General features: G+C 40.2%; 1 protein-coding gene across 1 annotated transcript; it reads right to left on the bottom strand.

Annotated features, from left to right (window-relative positions):
- Window positions 1–8,488: 8,488 nt before the first annotated feature.
- Window positions 8,489–12,660, bottom strand: LOC124115860 (adenosine receptor A2b-like). The gene is made up of 2 exons (XM_046477010.2): window positions 12,099–12,660; window positions 8,489–9,547 (listed from the first exon to the last, which is right to left on the bottom strand). Exons 1-2 carry the CDS (start codon window positions 12,656–12,658, stop codon window positions 9,148–9,150), a joined length of 960 nt encoding a protein of 319 aa, XP_046332966.2. The 5' UTR covers window positions 12,659–12,660; the 3' UTR covers window positions 8,489–9,147.
- Between the last annotated feature and the right edge of the window lie 6,722 nt (window positions 12,661–19,382).

Genomic DNA, 19,382 nt, shown 5'->3' with positions numbered 1-19,382 from the left:
GGCCATGATTGGGAAATAAACGAGACAGGAAATCTTATTTATAGACATTTTCTTGAAACAAGTACTGGCCATATTCATGCTAAATTGTGTTACAATGTTAATGTCAACGGCATGAAACTCTAGCAAACAGTCTCCTGTTTAAGATGGTGAGTTGATATTACTAGATGCTGATTTTTAAGAAGTAGAAGATTTGTGAAGTAGGACTGTGGTGGCTTTTGAATTATGAACAAGTTATATTTGTCTGCAAATGTTACTTTTTATTTGAAAATATAACGTTAAGTTGGTGCCGGACATTGATCTATGTTTCTTAGAGATCCATTTAATTGCAGAAGGGTCAGGTGGGAATGGAAGTGGAATTTTGTTTATATGTATACTTTTGATGTTATTATTAAATACATATAAATGTAATATCACAATGTGTACATTTTAACTTTAAACACTTGAGATTCTTGGAAATTTAGCTAGGAAATATAAAAACAAGTTTTGGTTGCAATATGTACGACTTTCTTAATTTTTGAATTATCTGTGAAAAAGTGCACTATATTGAAATATGGCAGCTTATGTTTATGCACTATCGTGTTTTAACTTCCAAATGGTATTTTATATATGAAAATACATAAGACAATTTTTATCTATCATAAGGTGTGAATTATTACTCAACAACGTTGCATTGGAAAGAAAAGATGTCAGTAAAATGTTAAAAAAGGGTAATTTCTTTATATAAGTTCAACATTAACTCAAAAATTATAACTCAGTGATATACAAAAAGCACAACAGAATGTGTGCAATGTAGTGCTTAAACAATGTCAGTAAATAAAAGTTGTCTGAAATTAATAAATTCTGTGTTATAAGCTTATTTCTGAAATCTGTAGAAAAAGTGAAAAAAATGGCCGCCATCTTGGAAAATGGCCGCCAAAATCGTATTTAGCTGGGCATCTGAAATGTCCATCACATGAAATTATACAGTTGAGACATCAAGCTAGCTGAAAATCATATTGGTAATTTGTCCCTCTGTTTGGTAGTCAAATTTTTTTCTGGCTCATGGACTAAAAGCGGTCCCACTTCGATGCAGTGTATGAAGCCCCCTCTGGTGTTCCCCGCAACGATAATACTCGAATTTTGCTAAAGACGGCGTAAAAATATACTCTCTTGACATCGATTTCCAATTTGTCACTGTTGTGAAAATAAAACCAAATTTGGCTGATCTTTAATTATCATTATCATAATTAATATAATCATTATGATGTGTCTTGTTGTGTAGCTGGCAGCTAAATCCTTTATCATATTATTGGTAGGTTTCTCGGCAGGATAAAGTCAACGGATAAAAACGATATCCGTTGGGGTCATATGCTTATAGAGATGCAAATATCAAAGGACAAGTAGGACTGCTTTCAGTGCACACTCCGTCGCAGTGGTGACTCAGCATAACACCACTGCCACAGGCTAATTTGCATATCACGTGACCGGACTTTTCTCTTGTTTGTAAACAAACGCGCTTTTTCAGAAATCAGTATAGAACGGACTAATGCAAGTATTTGGGGGCGCTTTACATATTGTTTTGCATAACTATATAGATATGCTACTACAACTGCGACAGTGAGTTGCATGACAATATATATTTATGCATCAAAGTGACCGTGTCGCTAGCTCTCCGTTGGGCTTCGATGACAGCACGTGGAGCCGTACAACCAATGTTAACATAGGATAACTACGCAAAAACAAGTAGATTTTTACGTATTTGCATACTTTCTCAATGAAAGTTAACCATTCTTTGACATTCGTTTATGAAAATGTGTAGACGTGTCAAACATGAAACTGATGAAAAGCATATGCAATATCTTGAATGGACTGAAAGATGTGACGAATCGTCACATGGCGCTGGCCTGTGGCAGAGGTACATTTGTACTATGCTAGCTGGCTGCCGGCAGCATGGAACTCTGGGTAGGAGAGTGCTTTCAGTGTTTATAAACGAACATGGCGTCGCCCTTGTCATTCGGCGATCGAGTCTGAATTAACCATCGGGAATCTGGATAAACGACAGGGATAATTGCTATCATTATCAAAAGAACAGTCTAATATACTGAAAATCAGTGTCTAACTGTGACGTAGCTAAGGCATTTTATTTTATACGTTTTGGCAACTGAGGAGAAATTAATTTCGAAGCGGGATCAGCAGCCATATCTGTACTTGTCGACCTCTGCCGCCTGGAACCTTTTCCACAAATTAAAATAGTTGGTTTTGGCCGAAATATGTTTGAATTGTTACCTTGTTTCGTTTTGTCACTGTGTGTACAGCTGAATGTACTTCCTAACGTTGTGCCTGGACAGGCCGACTGTCAACAACGTCTGAACGTGGCCGTGACGTCTCGTAGACTAGGGTTAGAGTAGCTTCCCTTTGACAAAGGGCGGTTACTCTAGCTCACATAACGATTGATTGCCGCGAAAGGCAAGTAAAAACAATTGTTGTTTTGCGTATATGTTGCTTCGCCACTGTATAAGAAACGGATTTCGGTTGGAACTATATTGGCTACCGTCACTGTCTGACTGACACATCACTTACCCTGTGACGTAATAAATATTAATGCGCGCATTCCAGGAAAACTCGCAATGTTTCGGTAATTTTTGTGAGAGAGGGAAAACGATTTTCAAGCACAGAAAGACATTTTATGATAAAGAAGTTATCACGCTTGTGTGTTTGGGGATGGTAAATATCCTGTATTAGGAATAAACACTATGTATTTAGCTCGCAAAGGCTCGCTAAATACAATGTTTATTCCTAATGCAGGATATTAACCATCCCCAAACACACAAGCGTGATAACCTCTCTATCTCTGATGATCTCTTGAAGACAGTTGTAAAAGTTCAAGGCCCGGTTCATGCCTCTAGATCAGGATTTTGAAGCGGCATTTCAAAATTATTCTTGAAGATACCCCGTTGCGCCGGCGACATTATAAGCCAACGTCCACGACACATACTGTCGCAGGCGACGACTTGTGCCGAGGCTCACTGCACATTTTGTCGGCATGTCGTCAGAGCAAGACAATATCCTGAGTCATCTAAACATCTATCATATCTATGACCTTTCAAATCACTGCACCCCCGGCATATATCGTCGCCGACGATAATATGTGACAATTGGCGATAATATGTGCCGTGAACATTGGCATATATTGTCGCCAGGGACAATTCTTGCCCGGCGACAATATATGCCGTATATATAACAAACCCCAAAGACGCTTTTCACTTGATAATTGGCAGATGACGTATTTGTTTGTTCCATGACATGTCCTGCCAACGAATCATCTGGGTAGTTAATTCTCTATTGATTAGAAGGGCTGAATATTTACAAGCGAATCATCAGATGGAATCTCTTCTGATTTCAAAACAGAATTTTCCTGAACGTCAACAACGTCGGACATTACACTTGTTATGCATCCAAAATGATCCCATCACGTTATGTTTTTCTTCAGTTTGATTTTTTCTCGACATGTTTTCCGTTAAACACTAAGGTAACAATCAATCACGATCTACTTTAATTATGAAATCTGAAAGTGATGGGGACTCGAACGAGTTTCGGTTCGAGTATTTAAAGGTATTGTGGAGACAACCCGATTAAATACAGCTTGATTAAATGCTATGTATATATAACATGCTATATTACTTAAAGGGGAAGTGTACACGCAAAAATCACTTTCTTTCTTTTTCTAAACAAAACGCAATTTTAGAATTAGTTAGTATCTGTGTTTGAAAATATAAACTGATTTTTTTCACAGTGAAAGTAGGAAGCTCAAAATAGTGTGAAAATGCTATGCCGTTATGAGGCCTTCGTTTTTCGAGCTAAACAGGCCAGAGTTATCCCCCTTAGATTATGACGTAATTGGTGCCAATTCAACTGGGTCCCTGTCTATTCTCAACGCAAAAGATATCAAGTACCAGTTTGCGGTAAAACAACATGGCCTACGACACACTCCGGCTCAGTGGTGACTCAGCATAACACTAGACTGGCTGGCATCTGAGACGCTAGAATCACACACCTGTACTTACACCACGTGAAGCGGCTCTAACAAAGCATGATGACGTCATAATGTTTATCAATTGGCACCAATGACGTCATATTGCAAGGGGCATAAGCCATGGTGTTTTTGGTCTGGAAATAGAACACTTGGTAAATGTGAAAAATATAAATCGTTTTAATGCAAAACATATGTTAATTAATTGTGATATTTTTATATTTTTGTCTATGACACTATTAGGTTAACACTTTTAATGTGCAAAAAGTACACGAAAAATAGGTTCATTTCCGTGTGAACTTGCCCTTTAAGCGGCGGTGGGTAGCCTTGTGGTTAAAGCGTTCGCTCGTCACGCCGAAGGCCCGATCGATTCCCCACACGGGTACAATGTGTGAAGCCCATTTCTGGTGCCCATGCCGTGATATTGGTGGAATATTGCTAAAAGCGACGTAAAACCATACTCACTCGTTCACTCACTACGTTATTTAAAGATAGACTGAAATAATTACATAATGCACGGATTTCTATAACAAGAAATATATCAAATTGAAAACAAATTATATTTTCATACATTACAGTTGTTGTTGGTTGTTTAACGCCGCACTCAGAAATATTCCAGCTATATGACGGCGGTCTGTTAATAATCGAGTCTGGACAAGACGATCCAGTGATTGACATCATGAGCATGGATTCATGCAATTGAGATCGATGACATGCATCAAACCAAGTCAGCGAGCCTGACCACCCGAACCCGTTAGTCGCCTCTTATGACCAAGGAATGGGTTGCTGAAGACCTATTCTACCCCGGATCTTCACGGGTCTCAAAGATTACTTTACACCCAGAGTCCCCTAACACCCCTATCAGTCAGTCAGCCACACTGATACCGTATTCGGTGTAATAAGCGCCCCGCTCTAATAAGCGCCCACGGCGATATTTGTTTATATATTGGCTAGTGAACAATCCCAATTAGCACCCCTTCCGATTGATCAATGTACACAAGACTTATTTATTCGTGTATAATACGTGTGTTATATGCATCCTTAACTGTGGGAAATTAGATTCTGGAAAAATACACCTGTCGTATATAAACATTTCAGGCTGTCAGCATAAACCACGAAATTTACGATCTTTTAACCCTGTTGTTTTTCACCAAAATAATATTCTAATAAGAGCCCCCTATTTCTTATTTTGAGAGCGCCCTGGGCGCTTATTATGTCGAATACGGTATAGGGAATATTTGATATGTTTCACCTTGCAATCGATTAAGCCTTAATACAAGAGGGTATTAATATATATGAGCTTATTACCTTCTTACGTGTCAACATTATTATCCTATTAAGTATGTGCAGTCTCTCATCAATTCCAAAGTGTCATTGATCTGGTAGTGCCAAGACTATTGTAAAGTTCGGGTGTTCGTTTAATACAAAGAGGAATTTAGCAATATGATTCGACCAAGCTATTATCACATTACTATCATAGTTATTATAAGAGTGAATGAGTAGGTGTCACTGCTACTCTGAATAGAATCAATATTAGCCATATGACGGTTGGTTATTGCAATCTTGAAAGAAACCCAAAATAACATACATAGGTCCTAGGTGTGTCCTACGAAAGCCTAATGGTGCCACTTTGGTAGCATAGATCCATATTTGTTTAAATCGAAATTTCTCGTTATTTCAATTATTTGTGTATTTTCTCGAAATGTGTTGCTTTTTCTCGTTGCTTCGATTATATTTTCGTAATTTTAGTTATTTCTCGTTTCTTCGAGTTAGTTCTCGTTATTTCAAGTTTGTTCCCAAAATTCGAAATTTTGAATTTGTTCACGTTTCTTTCATTTACTCGTTATTTCAATATTTTCTTGTTGCTTCCACTTTTTTCTCTCGTAATTGAGATTATTTTCTCGAAATTTCGATTATTTTCTCGTTATTTCAAGTTTATATTTTAAAAACTCGAAATTTCGATAATTTTCGAGTAACTTCAATTATTTTCTCGTTATTTCAATTATTTTCTCGTTGCTTCGATTTTTTTCTCGTTACTTCGATTTTTTTCTCGTTACTTCGATTATTTTCTCGTTATTTCTAGTTTATTAAAAAACTCGAAATTTCGAGAAAATAATTGAAATAAGCGAGCGAGTGAGGTGTAACTCCGCTTTAAACATTATTTCACATATATCACGGCATGCCTGCTTTATGTGGGAGAAATGACCGAAGTAGTGCTGGTAATAGACATTTAATCCTTTGACAAAACCCGCGATCGCGGACAAGGTGCTGACAAATCCTGAACCGGAATACGGACCAGCAGTCATAGTTTTTTGGCACGCCCAGGAGACACACAAATACACAGCCAATTGCGTCGCTTTTAAACGACCTTCATTCCACTACTTACCTAACAATAAAATATACTAGCAAAAAAGTATTTGCACAAACCAGTATATCTAATTGCGTCATGGGTCATTTACCAAGCAATGTATTCTTTTCTTATTTCCTGTCATAATTCAACTACCCCATACGATGATGAATCATGAGTATTACATTATTGTTTGTAAAACTTTGACTATTAAATGTAAACTTAATTTAACGCGTAACACGTGACATCTCAGTTTTCACTTTTATGTTTTTATGTGAAAAAAAGTCTGTTCCTACAGTCTGTCACAGGGTCGTAAAACCAGTCTAGTCTAGTGACCGTTCTGCTTCCCTCTCCCTTAATAACGACCCGTGAAGATTCCGGGGAGGAATAGGTCTTCAGCAACCCATACTTGCCGTAAAAGGTGACTATGCTTGTCGTAAGAGGCGACTAACAGGATCGGGTGGTCAGACTCGCTGACTTGGTTGATACATGTCATCGATCCCAATTGCGTGGATCGATGCTCATGATCACTGGATTGTCTGGTCCAGACTCGATTATTTACAGACCGCCGTCATATAGCTGGAATATTGCTGAGTGCGGCGTTAAACAACAAACAATCCAATCCGTTAATAACCCGCCGTCGACTCCGTTCGGCAAAGTTCGGCGGTCGTCAAACTCCGGTGTCTGTACGTTCATTGTTAGAGAATTGGTGACCCGTAAATTGTAGTCTCTAGCTGTTTAACCGCATCTTCTTATCATGTATTGATTTGATATATGTTTTCTTATATATGTTTGCTTCCTTACTCATGTATGGAAAATGTTTTAGTAACATTGATCTTCGCGTATTAGCGGGATTATCTAGTACTAGTCGATATTTTTTCTATATTTATGGTATTTTTTGCCTCTTCAATAATTGTAAATATCTGGTTATAAATCTTCATTAGTACCGTTGGATAACGCACGTTCAGTTTGGTATCTACATCTCCCACGTTGGTTAAGTAGTTAGTTTGCCATTCGGGGTTTCCCTATGCTTGAAAGACACTTTGTTTTGAGCGCCATTCTATAGCATTTCCCCTACTGACCCAGTGAGGTTGCTTTCTCCGAGGTCCGCGTGTCGCGTATAAAACTCTTGGCGAATTGATGTGTCTTCATCACTTGGTATCGATAGACCGTTTATGGGTCATCTTGCTAATAGGTTGGTGAGGACGAAACTAAGGTTTCGTTAGTTAGTGATTATGGGGAAGTTTTGTCTCTGGTACTGACATATTCTGGTGGTATTGAGCTAAAACGTATTACCTAGGCATTTATAACTCGTACCCCGATTTTCTTGTAATCCATGGATTTCTCGTGATGACTTAGTTGAGGTCAATAAGTATACATTTTCGATTGGAAGCCAAGTTACACTTTTTTTTACACTTTTGGTCAAGTACCTTTCTTAATGATTGTGGGTCTAGATACTCCGTAGTTCAAGTACCTTGTATTTTAGGGGTGTCTAGTGAGTGAGTGAGTGAGTGAGTATGGTTTTACGCCGCCTTTAGCAATATTCCACCATTATCACGGCGGGGGACACCAGAAATGGGCTTCACTCACTGTACCCATGTCGGGAATCGAACCCGGGTCTTCGGCGTGATGGGCGAACGCTTTAACCACAAGGCTACCCGACCGCCCAGGGGAGTCTGGTATTTCCTTTGTCATTTAAAGTGTCTGAGACTCTTGTCGATAAGACAAGTTTGCTTTTCAGGCGTTTTTTCGTCTATTTTATTGTCGACTTCTTTTAGGGATAAGCCCTCAGTGTTTACTTCTTCCTATCTAACCCCTTTGAGGTTATTCACTCATGACAGCGTTGAGGAAATAAACTCTTATTTGGCTGTTTATGCATCTTGCCCATTTTCTTATCAAAGTGTTGATTGAGCTAGTCTCCTTTTTTATCACTCTTATATAGATAACCAGCTTGTATATTTACTCTGATGTAATTAATCAGTGATCATAGTCAGTATAAAGTTTGATTTCGATTTTGATAATAAATCTGTGGGTTTTACTTTATTCTTGTTTAATGACATCATGGTCTCAGAAGTACACTCCGTGACAAAGCAACAATCCAAGTCAGCCAGCCTGACCACCCGTTCCTGTGTTTCAAACTCCCTGGTCCGCCTCTGGTCAGCAATAGTCCAGCTATATTGTGAAGGCCAGTTCATAATAGAATCGGGCAAGAAAAGATTCATGTTTACACAACATTAAGCGTGTCTTGCATCTAACTTATCCACTTATCCTCTTAAAGAATGAATATGAATAAACGTAAAAGGACAATCATGTTCCCCCATTTCTTTCAATCATTCCTGCAAAATCTTCTCTGATTATGATATATACAAACGGTCAACGCCAGAGAAAATCCGCCGAAAGAGATTCCTTTGGGCGCAAAAGGCAAAAAAGCGGTGAAAACAACTAGAAAAGCACATGCGGTAATTCTACCGTCATCCCTGTCCATTCTTCATCCTTTTCGCACACGCCCTCCAAGACACAAGCCGGGAAAAGATCATGTTAAGTCAGTGTCCTTTTCTTCCACTTCCATAGTGAAAGGCCGACTCCATAAACACAGTTTTACATTACCTTTAACATTGCGTGATATCAGTGTCTGGCCGTTACCAACACAAGGCTTTCTTCTCTTCCTAGGCTGTGTATTGTCACGGGAAGAGTATCCCCACCGAACACATCCTTCCCTTTTGTGCATTTAAATCAAGAAAACATTACACGAACGAACATTATTTTCATATTAAAAAAACTATGTAACGTTTCACAGTTCTTCGTCCACTTCCAGTGTAGACACATTGGTATTGGACTGGTGTCTTGTGAAGTTTTCTTTCCCATTGAGATGCTGGTCTTGTCGGCTAAATATTTTCGGGAACATCTTCCTTATGATTCTCTTAATCTCCGCCTGACGAAGAGCGTAGATTACTGGATTTCCCAGGGAGTTAGATGCGGCTAGGGTCATCCCTATACGACTGAACTCGTGACTGAACCGTTGGCGTCCTCTGATGTACGAGCTAATAATATCAAGGAAATGTGGCGTCCAAGACATCAGGAAGTAGCCACAGAGAAGTGCGAAAAGCTTTGCAGCCTTGAAGTGGGCGGCTAGCTGACTGGTGGCTTCATCCCGTCCTACTGCGATACGTCGGCGATGGGAGAACGCTACCCTGTAGGAAAGACATTTGGCATTAGGCATTCGATATTCTTAGGGGTCTGGAATTTTGTATGAAGGCTGGATATTTCAGATACATTTGCAAACATGTTTTAAAATAACTATGAAAAAAACATCTCGCAACAATGTCTTTTTGTGGCATACACATTCCTTTTTATTCATGTCGTCGATCCCAATTGCATGGATCGATGCTCATGATATCAATCACTAGATTGTCTGGTCCAGATTCGATTATTTACAGAACGCCGTCATATATCTGTAATATTGCTGAGTGCGGCGTTAAACAACAAACAAACAAACATACACTCACTCACTCTTCACTCACTATTGCTGAGTGCGGCGTAAAACAACCAACCAACCAACCAACCTTTTTTTCAAACCGCCGTAGGCATATTAATTATTTCGTTCAAGCATTCCCCGGGACAATTATTTTTTCTCGATACCCCAAACCCCCCACCTCAACGGATATCAAATGGTCGGTACCTTAGATGGAACTTATATTGACCATATCGATCATAAATAGTAGTGGAGTGATTATTGCTTTTTCGACGCACCTAACAATATTCAAGGTATATCAAAGTAGCCTGTGCATTATTTCGGACTGGGAAACCAGTGGTTTATTTCATAAGCTATGATCAATGTCGTCGTGATATTATTACACATAATCAGCCCCATACATTTCAACATCCCGATCTTCATTAGTCAGCTGTCACGAGAACCACAGGGTTTTTAATACCTTCATTGTCCACAAGGGGGCGCGGGTGGCCAGTCGTCTAAGGCACCACGTTTCGCTGTGCAGAGTCGCGTCCCTTGGGCACGCCAGAAACCTATGTTTGTGGGTTCGAATTCCGGTCATCCCCGATTATGTTTCTAGGTTTGTCAGCACCATACCCGTGCTCGTGGGTTTCACCGAGGTGGTAAACGTCTGAGACCTGCATCACTTTGGGCTCTCCTCCCACATTAAGCCAACACGCCGCGATATAACTGGAATACTGTTAAAATCGGCGTTGAACCCAATTCACTCACTCACTCATTGTCCACAAATCCCAGAGAAAGGTGGAATATTGAACCGCGCGTATCTTTGGTAAATGTAAAAATACTCTCTATAATACAATACTCAGCTAGCTACAGATTAGTTTTAGAGTCCATATAAAGATCCTGCACGTGTGATGGTTCAAATAGATGAAAACCCTCTTTAGGTATTGTTGTCATTGTTGAGGGTTCTCTTTAACATGCATAATACCCTTCATTTTTTACAAACGCTCTAGTGCCTTGAGGGATCAATTGCAAAATCAACGAGGCATTCTTAACAAACATGCGGACTTTTTTAAGAGTGAGTGACTGGCTTTGACTCGACGCCGCTTTGGAAATTATTTCCGTTCTCGTATCACGGCGTGCCAACTTGATGTGGGAGGGAAGCCCGAATTGATGCAAGTCTTATACCCTTAAACACTGTTATGGCGCTGACAAACCCATAAACAACCAGGGTGAATGTTGGATTCGAACCCAGGAACATAGGTTTCTGGCATGCTTAAGAGACGCAAATCTGCATTGTGAATTGTCGCATCTTCGACGACGGGGTCACCGTGCCCCTCTATTCCAGAACATGCCCCAAAATTTACAACGGAGTCATGATGGCGAATTCAGTTTGTATCCAAGAGGAAGATGCAGATGTTAGAATGGGAACTATTTTCCCATTTCTTGCCCAGTCGTCTAAGGCGCCGCGATTCGCTGTGCAGAGTTGCGTCCCTTGGGTACGCCAGAAACCTATGATAGTGGGTTCGCCCCGATTATGTTTCTAGGTTTGTCAGCACCATACCCGTGCTCGTGGGTTTCACCGAAGTGATAAACGTCTGAGACCTGCATCACTTCGGGCTTTCCTCCCACATTAAGCTGACACGCCGTGATATAACTGGAATACTGTTAAAATCGGCGTTAAACGCAACTCACTCACTCACCCTTGCCGGGGTAAAGGAGTTAATTGACTATAAAAGTTCAGTTTCCACCCTTGCCGAACTAGGTTGGAATTATGGAGTAATATTTTGGCTGGACTAATGAGTCTATGCATAGTCCAATCAAAATCGCGAAAGGAAATCGACATCCGGTTCGTAAACTGTCGTGCAGATTTCGGTCGATTGCAGGATTTGCAAAGCATGTGTCCCGCAAACTCGGCGTTAACAGATATTTTCCAATTTTTTTCATGCTTTTAATCAAGGTGCTCTAGTGATCTAATGCACTTCGGGAAGCAGGACACGTTTTAAAACAATATAGGTTTTGATTATCTTTCAGATCGTCTTTACTGGGCGCTGCCATTTTGTTTGAAGTAAATGCAAGTGATATGAGAGGTGGAATCTGATTGGTCAATAGGAGGGACATAAAAGGGACATAACTCGTAACAGCCACTGATGGCGCTACGATCGAGCCCAGAAATACCAATCTTGTTCGGCAGGGGTGGAAACTGGACTTTTTCCCTTGAGGATACTATTTTCAGGAATACACTACAAAAAATGACAATGGCGACAAAGCTGCGTATGTATATTTCGTACCTGTATATTTTGTAGTAAACGTACACCAAGATGGAGATGCAGATCATGAAGGTGCAACCGACTGTCAGGATGAAATACACTGGTGCCATGATGAACTCGGCGCTGCACGTACTGCCATCAAAGTCGTCCCTTCGTACCCCCATAACAGGGCTGAAAGCCATTACAGAACAGAATGTGAGGTCTATCGCTATGCCTATACCAACTCGCTTGTAGGTGACGATGTTGTAGTAATGAAGAGGACGTGTGATTTGGATGTAGCGGTCGATGCTGACGAAGATGAGCATATGCATTGACACTGATCCCGACATTATAGCCACGGAATAGACGAAAAGACACCCCCAGTAGCTTTGGAAAATGCCAGTCTCAATAAGTGATATTCCGGAAAGATTAAATCCAAATCCAAGGTCACCGAAGGCCATGACGCAAAGGATGACGTTTGTTGGCGAATGTAAGGAAGTGCTACGTATGAGGACGACAATGATGAAGATGTTGGCTATGACGATGAGGACAGACAGTAGCATGCTGAAACAGACGTCCACCAGTACCAATGAAGACGACATCTTTTGGTAGAGCTGTGTAAAAAAGAAGATGATTTGGTGAGTGAGTACGATAGCAACTGTTGTTCTACGATTCGGTCAGCAATGTTTCCACTGCAGCCTGTTAATAATCGAGTTTTATACAGGCAACCAGTGGTTGATATCATGAGCGACAAACAATCACAACATATTATCACCACATGTATTCAGCCATAACACTAGGCAAGGATAAAGTGAGTTTCTTCTGCTCTACAAATGGGATTCGAAACATAGGTTGGAACTATACTCTGCAAAAGAAAGGAAAGTAGTACAATCGTTTTTATCTGACAGTGCTGCTGACAACTATACAAAATTAATACCAAACGTGAATTAGTTATTTCTGCATGGATTGGAATATTTGTGTGGATCAAATGTGAAACAGCCACGTGAGAGCCTGGCGCTGAAACACACCCACATGACATGCACGTGCAACATCAGTTTTGGGGCTATAAATGTTTGGTTTAGTGACGAGTCACGTTTTATGCTTCGCCGAGCTGATGGTAGTCTTCGTGTTAACAGGCGTCGCGGGGACTTTATGCACGGAATTGCATACAGGAAGTGGACAGATTTGGTGGTGGTAGTGTGATGATGTGGGCGGAAATCCCCTACACCGGTAGAACAGAATTGATGCAAGTTCTGGGGAATTTAACAGCAAAACAGTTGTTTTTTGCAGGAATCACAACATCGACGTCCTGCCATGACCCTCCAGGTCTCCAGATTTAAACCCAAATCGAACATTTATGGGATGCACTGGATCAACAATTGCGAGGGCGTCAGCAACAACCACAGTAGCTCCGACAGTTGGCACAAGCTCTGCAGGCAGAGTGGGTGAACAATCCCCAAGCCACGTTTCGGGATCTGATTGCTTCCTTTGGACGACAATGCTAGTCAATTTGGACTCTTATGACGGCCATACAAGATATTGAGTACAGATGATCTTCGGCTTGGAAGTCTACTGTTCAATGTGTGCCATATGGAACCTGGTTCAATGACAATGGTGTGTGCCAATTTTGATCAATCGATTACCATCTGTTTATTATTTATATGATATATTAAATTTATATCTAAAATCACTTTTGCGTTTCCTTTTTTGTAGAGCACATTTTCGCTTTTCGTGCATTATTTACTTTCAACACACAGTATTCATGCACATATAATAGAAACGATCCGTTTCCGCTTCCATCGGATTGGTATTTGTAGAATTTAAGGTTTCATCTTTTACAGGTTTTACCCATTTCTGAGATTCACCGGCCTTGTGTCCTTAAAGTTCTTAGGGGGCACGGGTGGCCCAGTCGTCTAAGTCGCCGCGATTCGCTGTGCAGAGTTGCGTCCCTTGGGCACGCCAGAAACCTATGATTGTTGGTTCGAAACCCGGTTCGCCCCGATTATGTTTCTAGGTTTGTCAGCACCATACCCGTGCTCGTGGGTTTCACCGAGGTGGTAAACGTCTGAGACCTGCATCATTTCGAGCTTTCCTCCCACATTAAGCTGACACGCCGTGATATAACTGGAATACTGTTAAAAGCGGCGTAAAACAACTCACTCACTCACTCACTTAAAGTTCTTCGTAATTTTCCCTCTTATTACTTGAAATTATGGCTCTGAACTAAAAGTGATTGAGGATTTATAGTGTTTATAGTATTTCAGCCATATCGTGACTAGAAAATGAAATATATTAATAATATTCTTTCAAAACATGTCGACAATGGACAGTACAATAACGAGATTATCACAGATTATATTTATTAGTGTTACAGCATTAAAATGTGATAACTATAATTTGGCAGTTCTCATCCATAACAACCCATGTACTTGAGCTGCGTTTTAACAAGCGTTGGAAAAATTTGGAAAGATGGAAATGCGAAATACAAACCAAGTCTATAATATATACACTCAGTGAATTACGGTTATAACGAACTCAAAGGGACCCCTAGTTATAGTTCGTGATAACCGTAGTTTGTTGTAAGCATATATACAGCATAACTACAACAAATTGTCGGCGACAAATAAGTTCGTTATAGAACTGTAAAGCAATCCTACGTAAAGCGAGGTTTCCGGTTTAAAAGGGTCCGAATTTACTGGATTTCAAGATGTGTCTGTATTACTTACCTGGAACTTTCAAAGCACTCAGACGTTCCTACTGGTCTGGTCTGGATCAAGGCGTTAATTACACATGGAGTAGCTACATCGAACCGTTACAAACAGCTTACACTTACTGCTGAGTATAGGTCAGAACATATCACACAATGAGACGACGAACAATTGATGATTGGCATCGATAATGTCCTAACCAACCATTCGCTGACAAGATAGTGTGAGCGAGTAACTCTAACGATCGCGCTGTCGTTCTCAACTGACACACTGATACACTCAACATCATATGATTTGATATTCTGTCTGTCTGTTTGTGTGTGTGTGTGTGGGGGGGGGGGGGGGGGGGGGGGGGGGGGGGGGGGAATTTATATAGAATTTATAAAAAATTATAAAAGTAGGGGGTTGGGGTGTAAAATTTATAAAAAATAAAAAAGTAAGATTTTGAAAAAGAATCATGCCTCAGCAGTTTTAACAAAATGGACAATGTGAATTGTATTAACATGAAGCATCCTTGTTTTCCAGGTTGAAATATGGTCAGCCCAATTTTTAACGGTTAATTATAATTTAAAGTGGACATCGACATAACTAGGCATAACTAGAAGGATTAAGAATACCATATTTGGAGCCTCATACCAATTAAAAAAAGTAATTCAAGGGGCTTTATTTTTTTAATTGTTATTGAAAAAATATTCATTTGATAACCCAAACCTACATTTTAGAAGCTTGTGTTGTGGTTGAGATAAATATGTGCCTGCTATTTATTTTTTCATGCTGTTTATGTTCATCAGTGCCTTGTTGACCGATGTATCACGTATTGGAGATTTACGTGTACGCTGATATTACTTTGATTCAGCTCAAAAGATACCACGAGGATTTCAATTATCATCCAGTGACAGAGTAAGGCTATATCCACTGATACATTTTCAATATAATGTTGATGAAGAGGAGGCGTATGTCTGTGTAAAAATTGTTGCAGAAGCTTCGGTGGGGAAGGATGGCTTTTGGCATCTCGTTATAGCGTGTGTATGTTTAGATCATTAGCTGAGGATGAGGTATCTCTTATACCGGTGATTATTCCAGGCTACGGGGACATCAATTATATAGTTAAAATGATAGTGAGTGAGTATGGTTTTACGCCGCTTTTAGCACTATTCCAGCAATATCACGGCGGGGGACACCAGAAATGGGCTTCACACATTGCACCCATATCGGGAATCGAACCCGGGTCTTCGGCGTGACGAGCGAACGCTTTAACCACTAGCTATAGGCTACCCGACCGCCCCACTTAAAATGATAGAAACTGATGTAGCGACAGTGTTCCTGGCGTCCGACCATTGTATCTACTTGACACTACAGACATGGAGTACTTATGACAAAGTGGATCATTGTAACATATGTTATACTTGGGATAACATTTCGTAGTAAAATACAAATGCTAGTACATTTTTGGTTTGTTTTGCCGGAAAGTGTTGTCCACAAAATACATGTTACATTTGACCAAGTTCTAAAAGTATTGTGTATTTACAGATCATTGGTAGTACGCAACTCCACACTGAACTGTGTTAATGTTTAGTGAGTGAGTGAGTATGGTTTTACACCGATTTTATCAATATTCCAGCAATATCAAGGCGGGGGACACCAGAAATGGGCTTCACAACTTGTACCCATGTCGTGAATGGAACCCGGGTCTTCGGCCTGACTATGCTGATTTACTTCATAGCCTGAGAAGAAAAGGAAAGCGGTGTGAAATGCAGACTACTCGAGTTCTATTAATTCATGACAATGTCTATTCTCACACCTCTCGACTTGCAAAGGCTGCTGTGTGACTATATGGGTTCGAAGAGCTTTCTCATCTTCAATACTCGCAAGACCAGAAACAAAGTGACTCCACCTTTCCTAAACTGAAAGAATACCTTCGTGGAAAGCACTATGACGACAACGGTGATCTCAAAGCTGTCGGTAATGGGTTTTTGTAGGGTGGCTTGAAATTGAAAAGGTTCACTATCGATATGAGAAGTGTATTGAAAAGCAGAGAGATTATTTTGAAAAATAAAATTCAAAACACTTTCACAAGTGTTGGTTTTGTTTGTTAGGCTTAGACCCTTTTGACCGGCCCCCAGAGAAAGGTCTGACAGTGTATCGATGTTTAGAGAAAGGTCTGATAGTGTATCGATGTGTAGAGAACCGCCTGACACAGTTTTTCAATCTTTAGAGAACCGCCTGACAGTGTATTGATGATTAGAGAACCGCCTGACAGTTTATTGATGTTTAGAGAGCCCCTCGACAGTGTATTGATGATTAGAGAACCGCCTGACAGTATATTGATGTTTAGAGAGCCGCCTGACAGTGTATCGATGATTAGAGAGCCCCTCGACAGTGTATTGATGTTTAGAGAACCGCCTGACACAGTGTATCGATGTTTAGAGAACCGCCTGACACAGTGTATCGATGTTTAGAGAACCGCTTGACACAGTGTATCGATGTTTAGAGAACCGCCTGACACAGTGTTTCAATCTTTAGAGAACCGCCTGACACAGTGTTTCAATCTTTAGAGAACCGCCTGACACAGTGTATCGATGTTTAGAGAACCGCCTGACACAGTGTATCGATGTTTAGAGAACCGCCTGACACAGTGTATCGATTTTTAGAGAACCGCCTGACACAGTGTATCGATGTTTAGAGAACCGCCTGACACAGTGTATCGATGTTTAGAGAACCGCCTGACACAGTGTATCGATGTTTAGAGAACCGCCTGACACAGTGTTTCAATCTTTAGAGAACCGCCTGACACAGTGTTTCAATCTTTAGAGAACCGCCTGACACAGTGTATCGATGTTTAGAGAACCGCCTGACACAGTGTATCGATGTTTAGAGAACCGCCTGACACAGTGTATCGATTTTTAGAGAACCGCCTGACACAGTGTATCGATGTTTAGAGAACCGCCTGACACAGTGTATCGATGTTTAGAGAACCGCCTGACACAGTGTATCGATGTTTAGAGAACCGCCTGACACAGTGTATCGATGTTTAGAGAACCGCCTGACACAGTGTATCGATGTTTAGAGAACCGCCTGACACAGTGTTGCAATCTTTAGAGAGACGCCTGACACAGTGTTTCAATCTTTAGAGAACCGCCTGACACAGTGTATCGATGTTTAGAGAACCGCCTGACACAGTGTTTCAATCTTTAGAGAACCGCTTGACACAGTGTTTCAATCTTTAGAGAACCGCCTGACACAGTGTTTCAATCTTTAGAGAACCGACTGATAGTGTATCAATGTGTAGAGAACCACCTGACAGTGTATTGATGTTTAAAGAACCGCCTGACACAATGTATCGATGTTTAGAGAGCCGTCTGACACAATGTATCGATGTTTAGAGATCCACCTAACACTCTTGCTGGAGTATATCAACGTTTAGAGAACCTATTGCTACAGTGTATCGATGTTCCGAGAACCCTCTGACATCAATGGTATAGATCTGTTAGTTACGTCATCGGAAGACACGACCTGTGGCTTGTTCTACACCAAGGACGATAAAAGGAAAAACATCAACATCAACCAAAGGATGCAAGATACCTGAAAGTGCTAAACAACGGTATACTCAGGATACAACCAATATGTGTTCAGTACACAGGTATTGTAATTTCATTCTTTGTTGGAGGCACGTGTGCCACACGATCGAAACACGTGATTGCAGGTTCTTAATGAATGGTGATTCGGCTTTTCCCTGCCACTTTGTTGACAAGTTTCAATTAAGGAATCTTCCTAATGAAGTGCCCTTCAATATTGATAACAACACTAAGATCACTAAAAACGACAAGTAAATAATCCGTTGGAGTATTACTGAGTTACTAGCTACATCTGTTCGGATGTTTGGAATACCAGACCCTTCATAATGAAACGAATTTGATTTAACAAACTACGCGAACCAATAGTCATGAAGGGGTAAGGTTCACAGCTGGAAATCCGAGGTGTTTGTTGTACATATTCAGGTACACGTTTTGGAAATAGTGACTGTAGCTCACCTGATAATTTGAGTGAGTGAGTTAAATTTTATATCGCATCGGCAATATTTCATCCATATAGCGATGGAAACTAGGTATGAGATATAAAATCAAATAGTTATACATAGATTAAGTCTTATCAATTAGACCGCTAATAATTAAAGTTAGACTACCTTACTGGAGATCATTGGGACTTACAGTACCTATGCTTCCTGCATGATTCCCCAGCAAGATTTATGCCATCCCTTTGGTTACCAGTGGCTGCACCTTATGCTCGCCAATATTAAAAAAAAGACACAATATAATCTAAGTTCTAAAACACAAGTCAATATTATTTACCTTGATCGAGAATGGATTTAAGTGTCACCAGTAGGATACCCGATAATGTAACACTACAGTCATGTCAACAGCTTCATAAGTTGACAATAATTTTTTTTTATATTATCAATAGTTGTGTCATTGTGAATAGTTTGATACACTTAACATGTACCTATTGTATTGTAAAAATGTATCATTCACAAAATTAAAAGCTGTATTTCCTAACAGTTGACAAATACATTTTCAGCGACTGCCATACAGTAAACTCCGTTTATAACGAACTCACAGGG

The sequence above is a fragment of the Haliotis rufescens genome, unplaced genomic scaffold (assembly GCF_023055435.1).
Source record: "Haliotis rufescens isolate VD_foot unplaced genomic scaffold, xgHalRufe1.0.p SCAF_12, whole genome shotgun sequence".
In the NCBI taxonomy this organism is placed as follows: domain Eukaryota; kingdom Metazoa; phylum Mollusca; class Gastropoda; order Lepetellida; family Haliotidae; genus Haliotis; species Haliotis rufescens.
The sequence above is the reverse complement of the archived record's forward strand: the minus strand, read 5'-3'. Positions and strand labels throughout refer to the sequence as shown.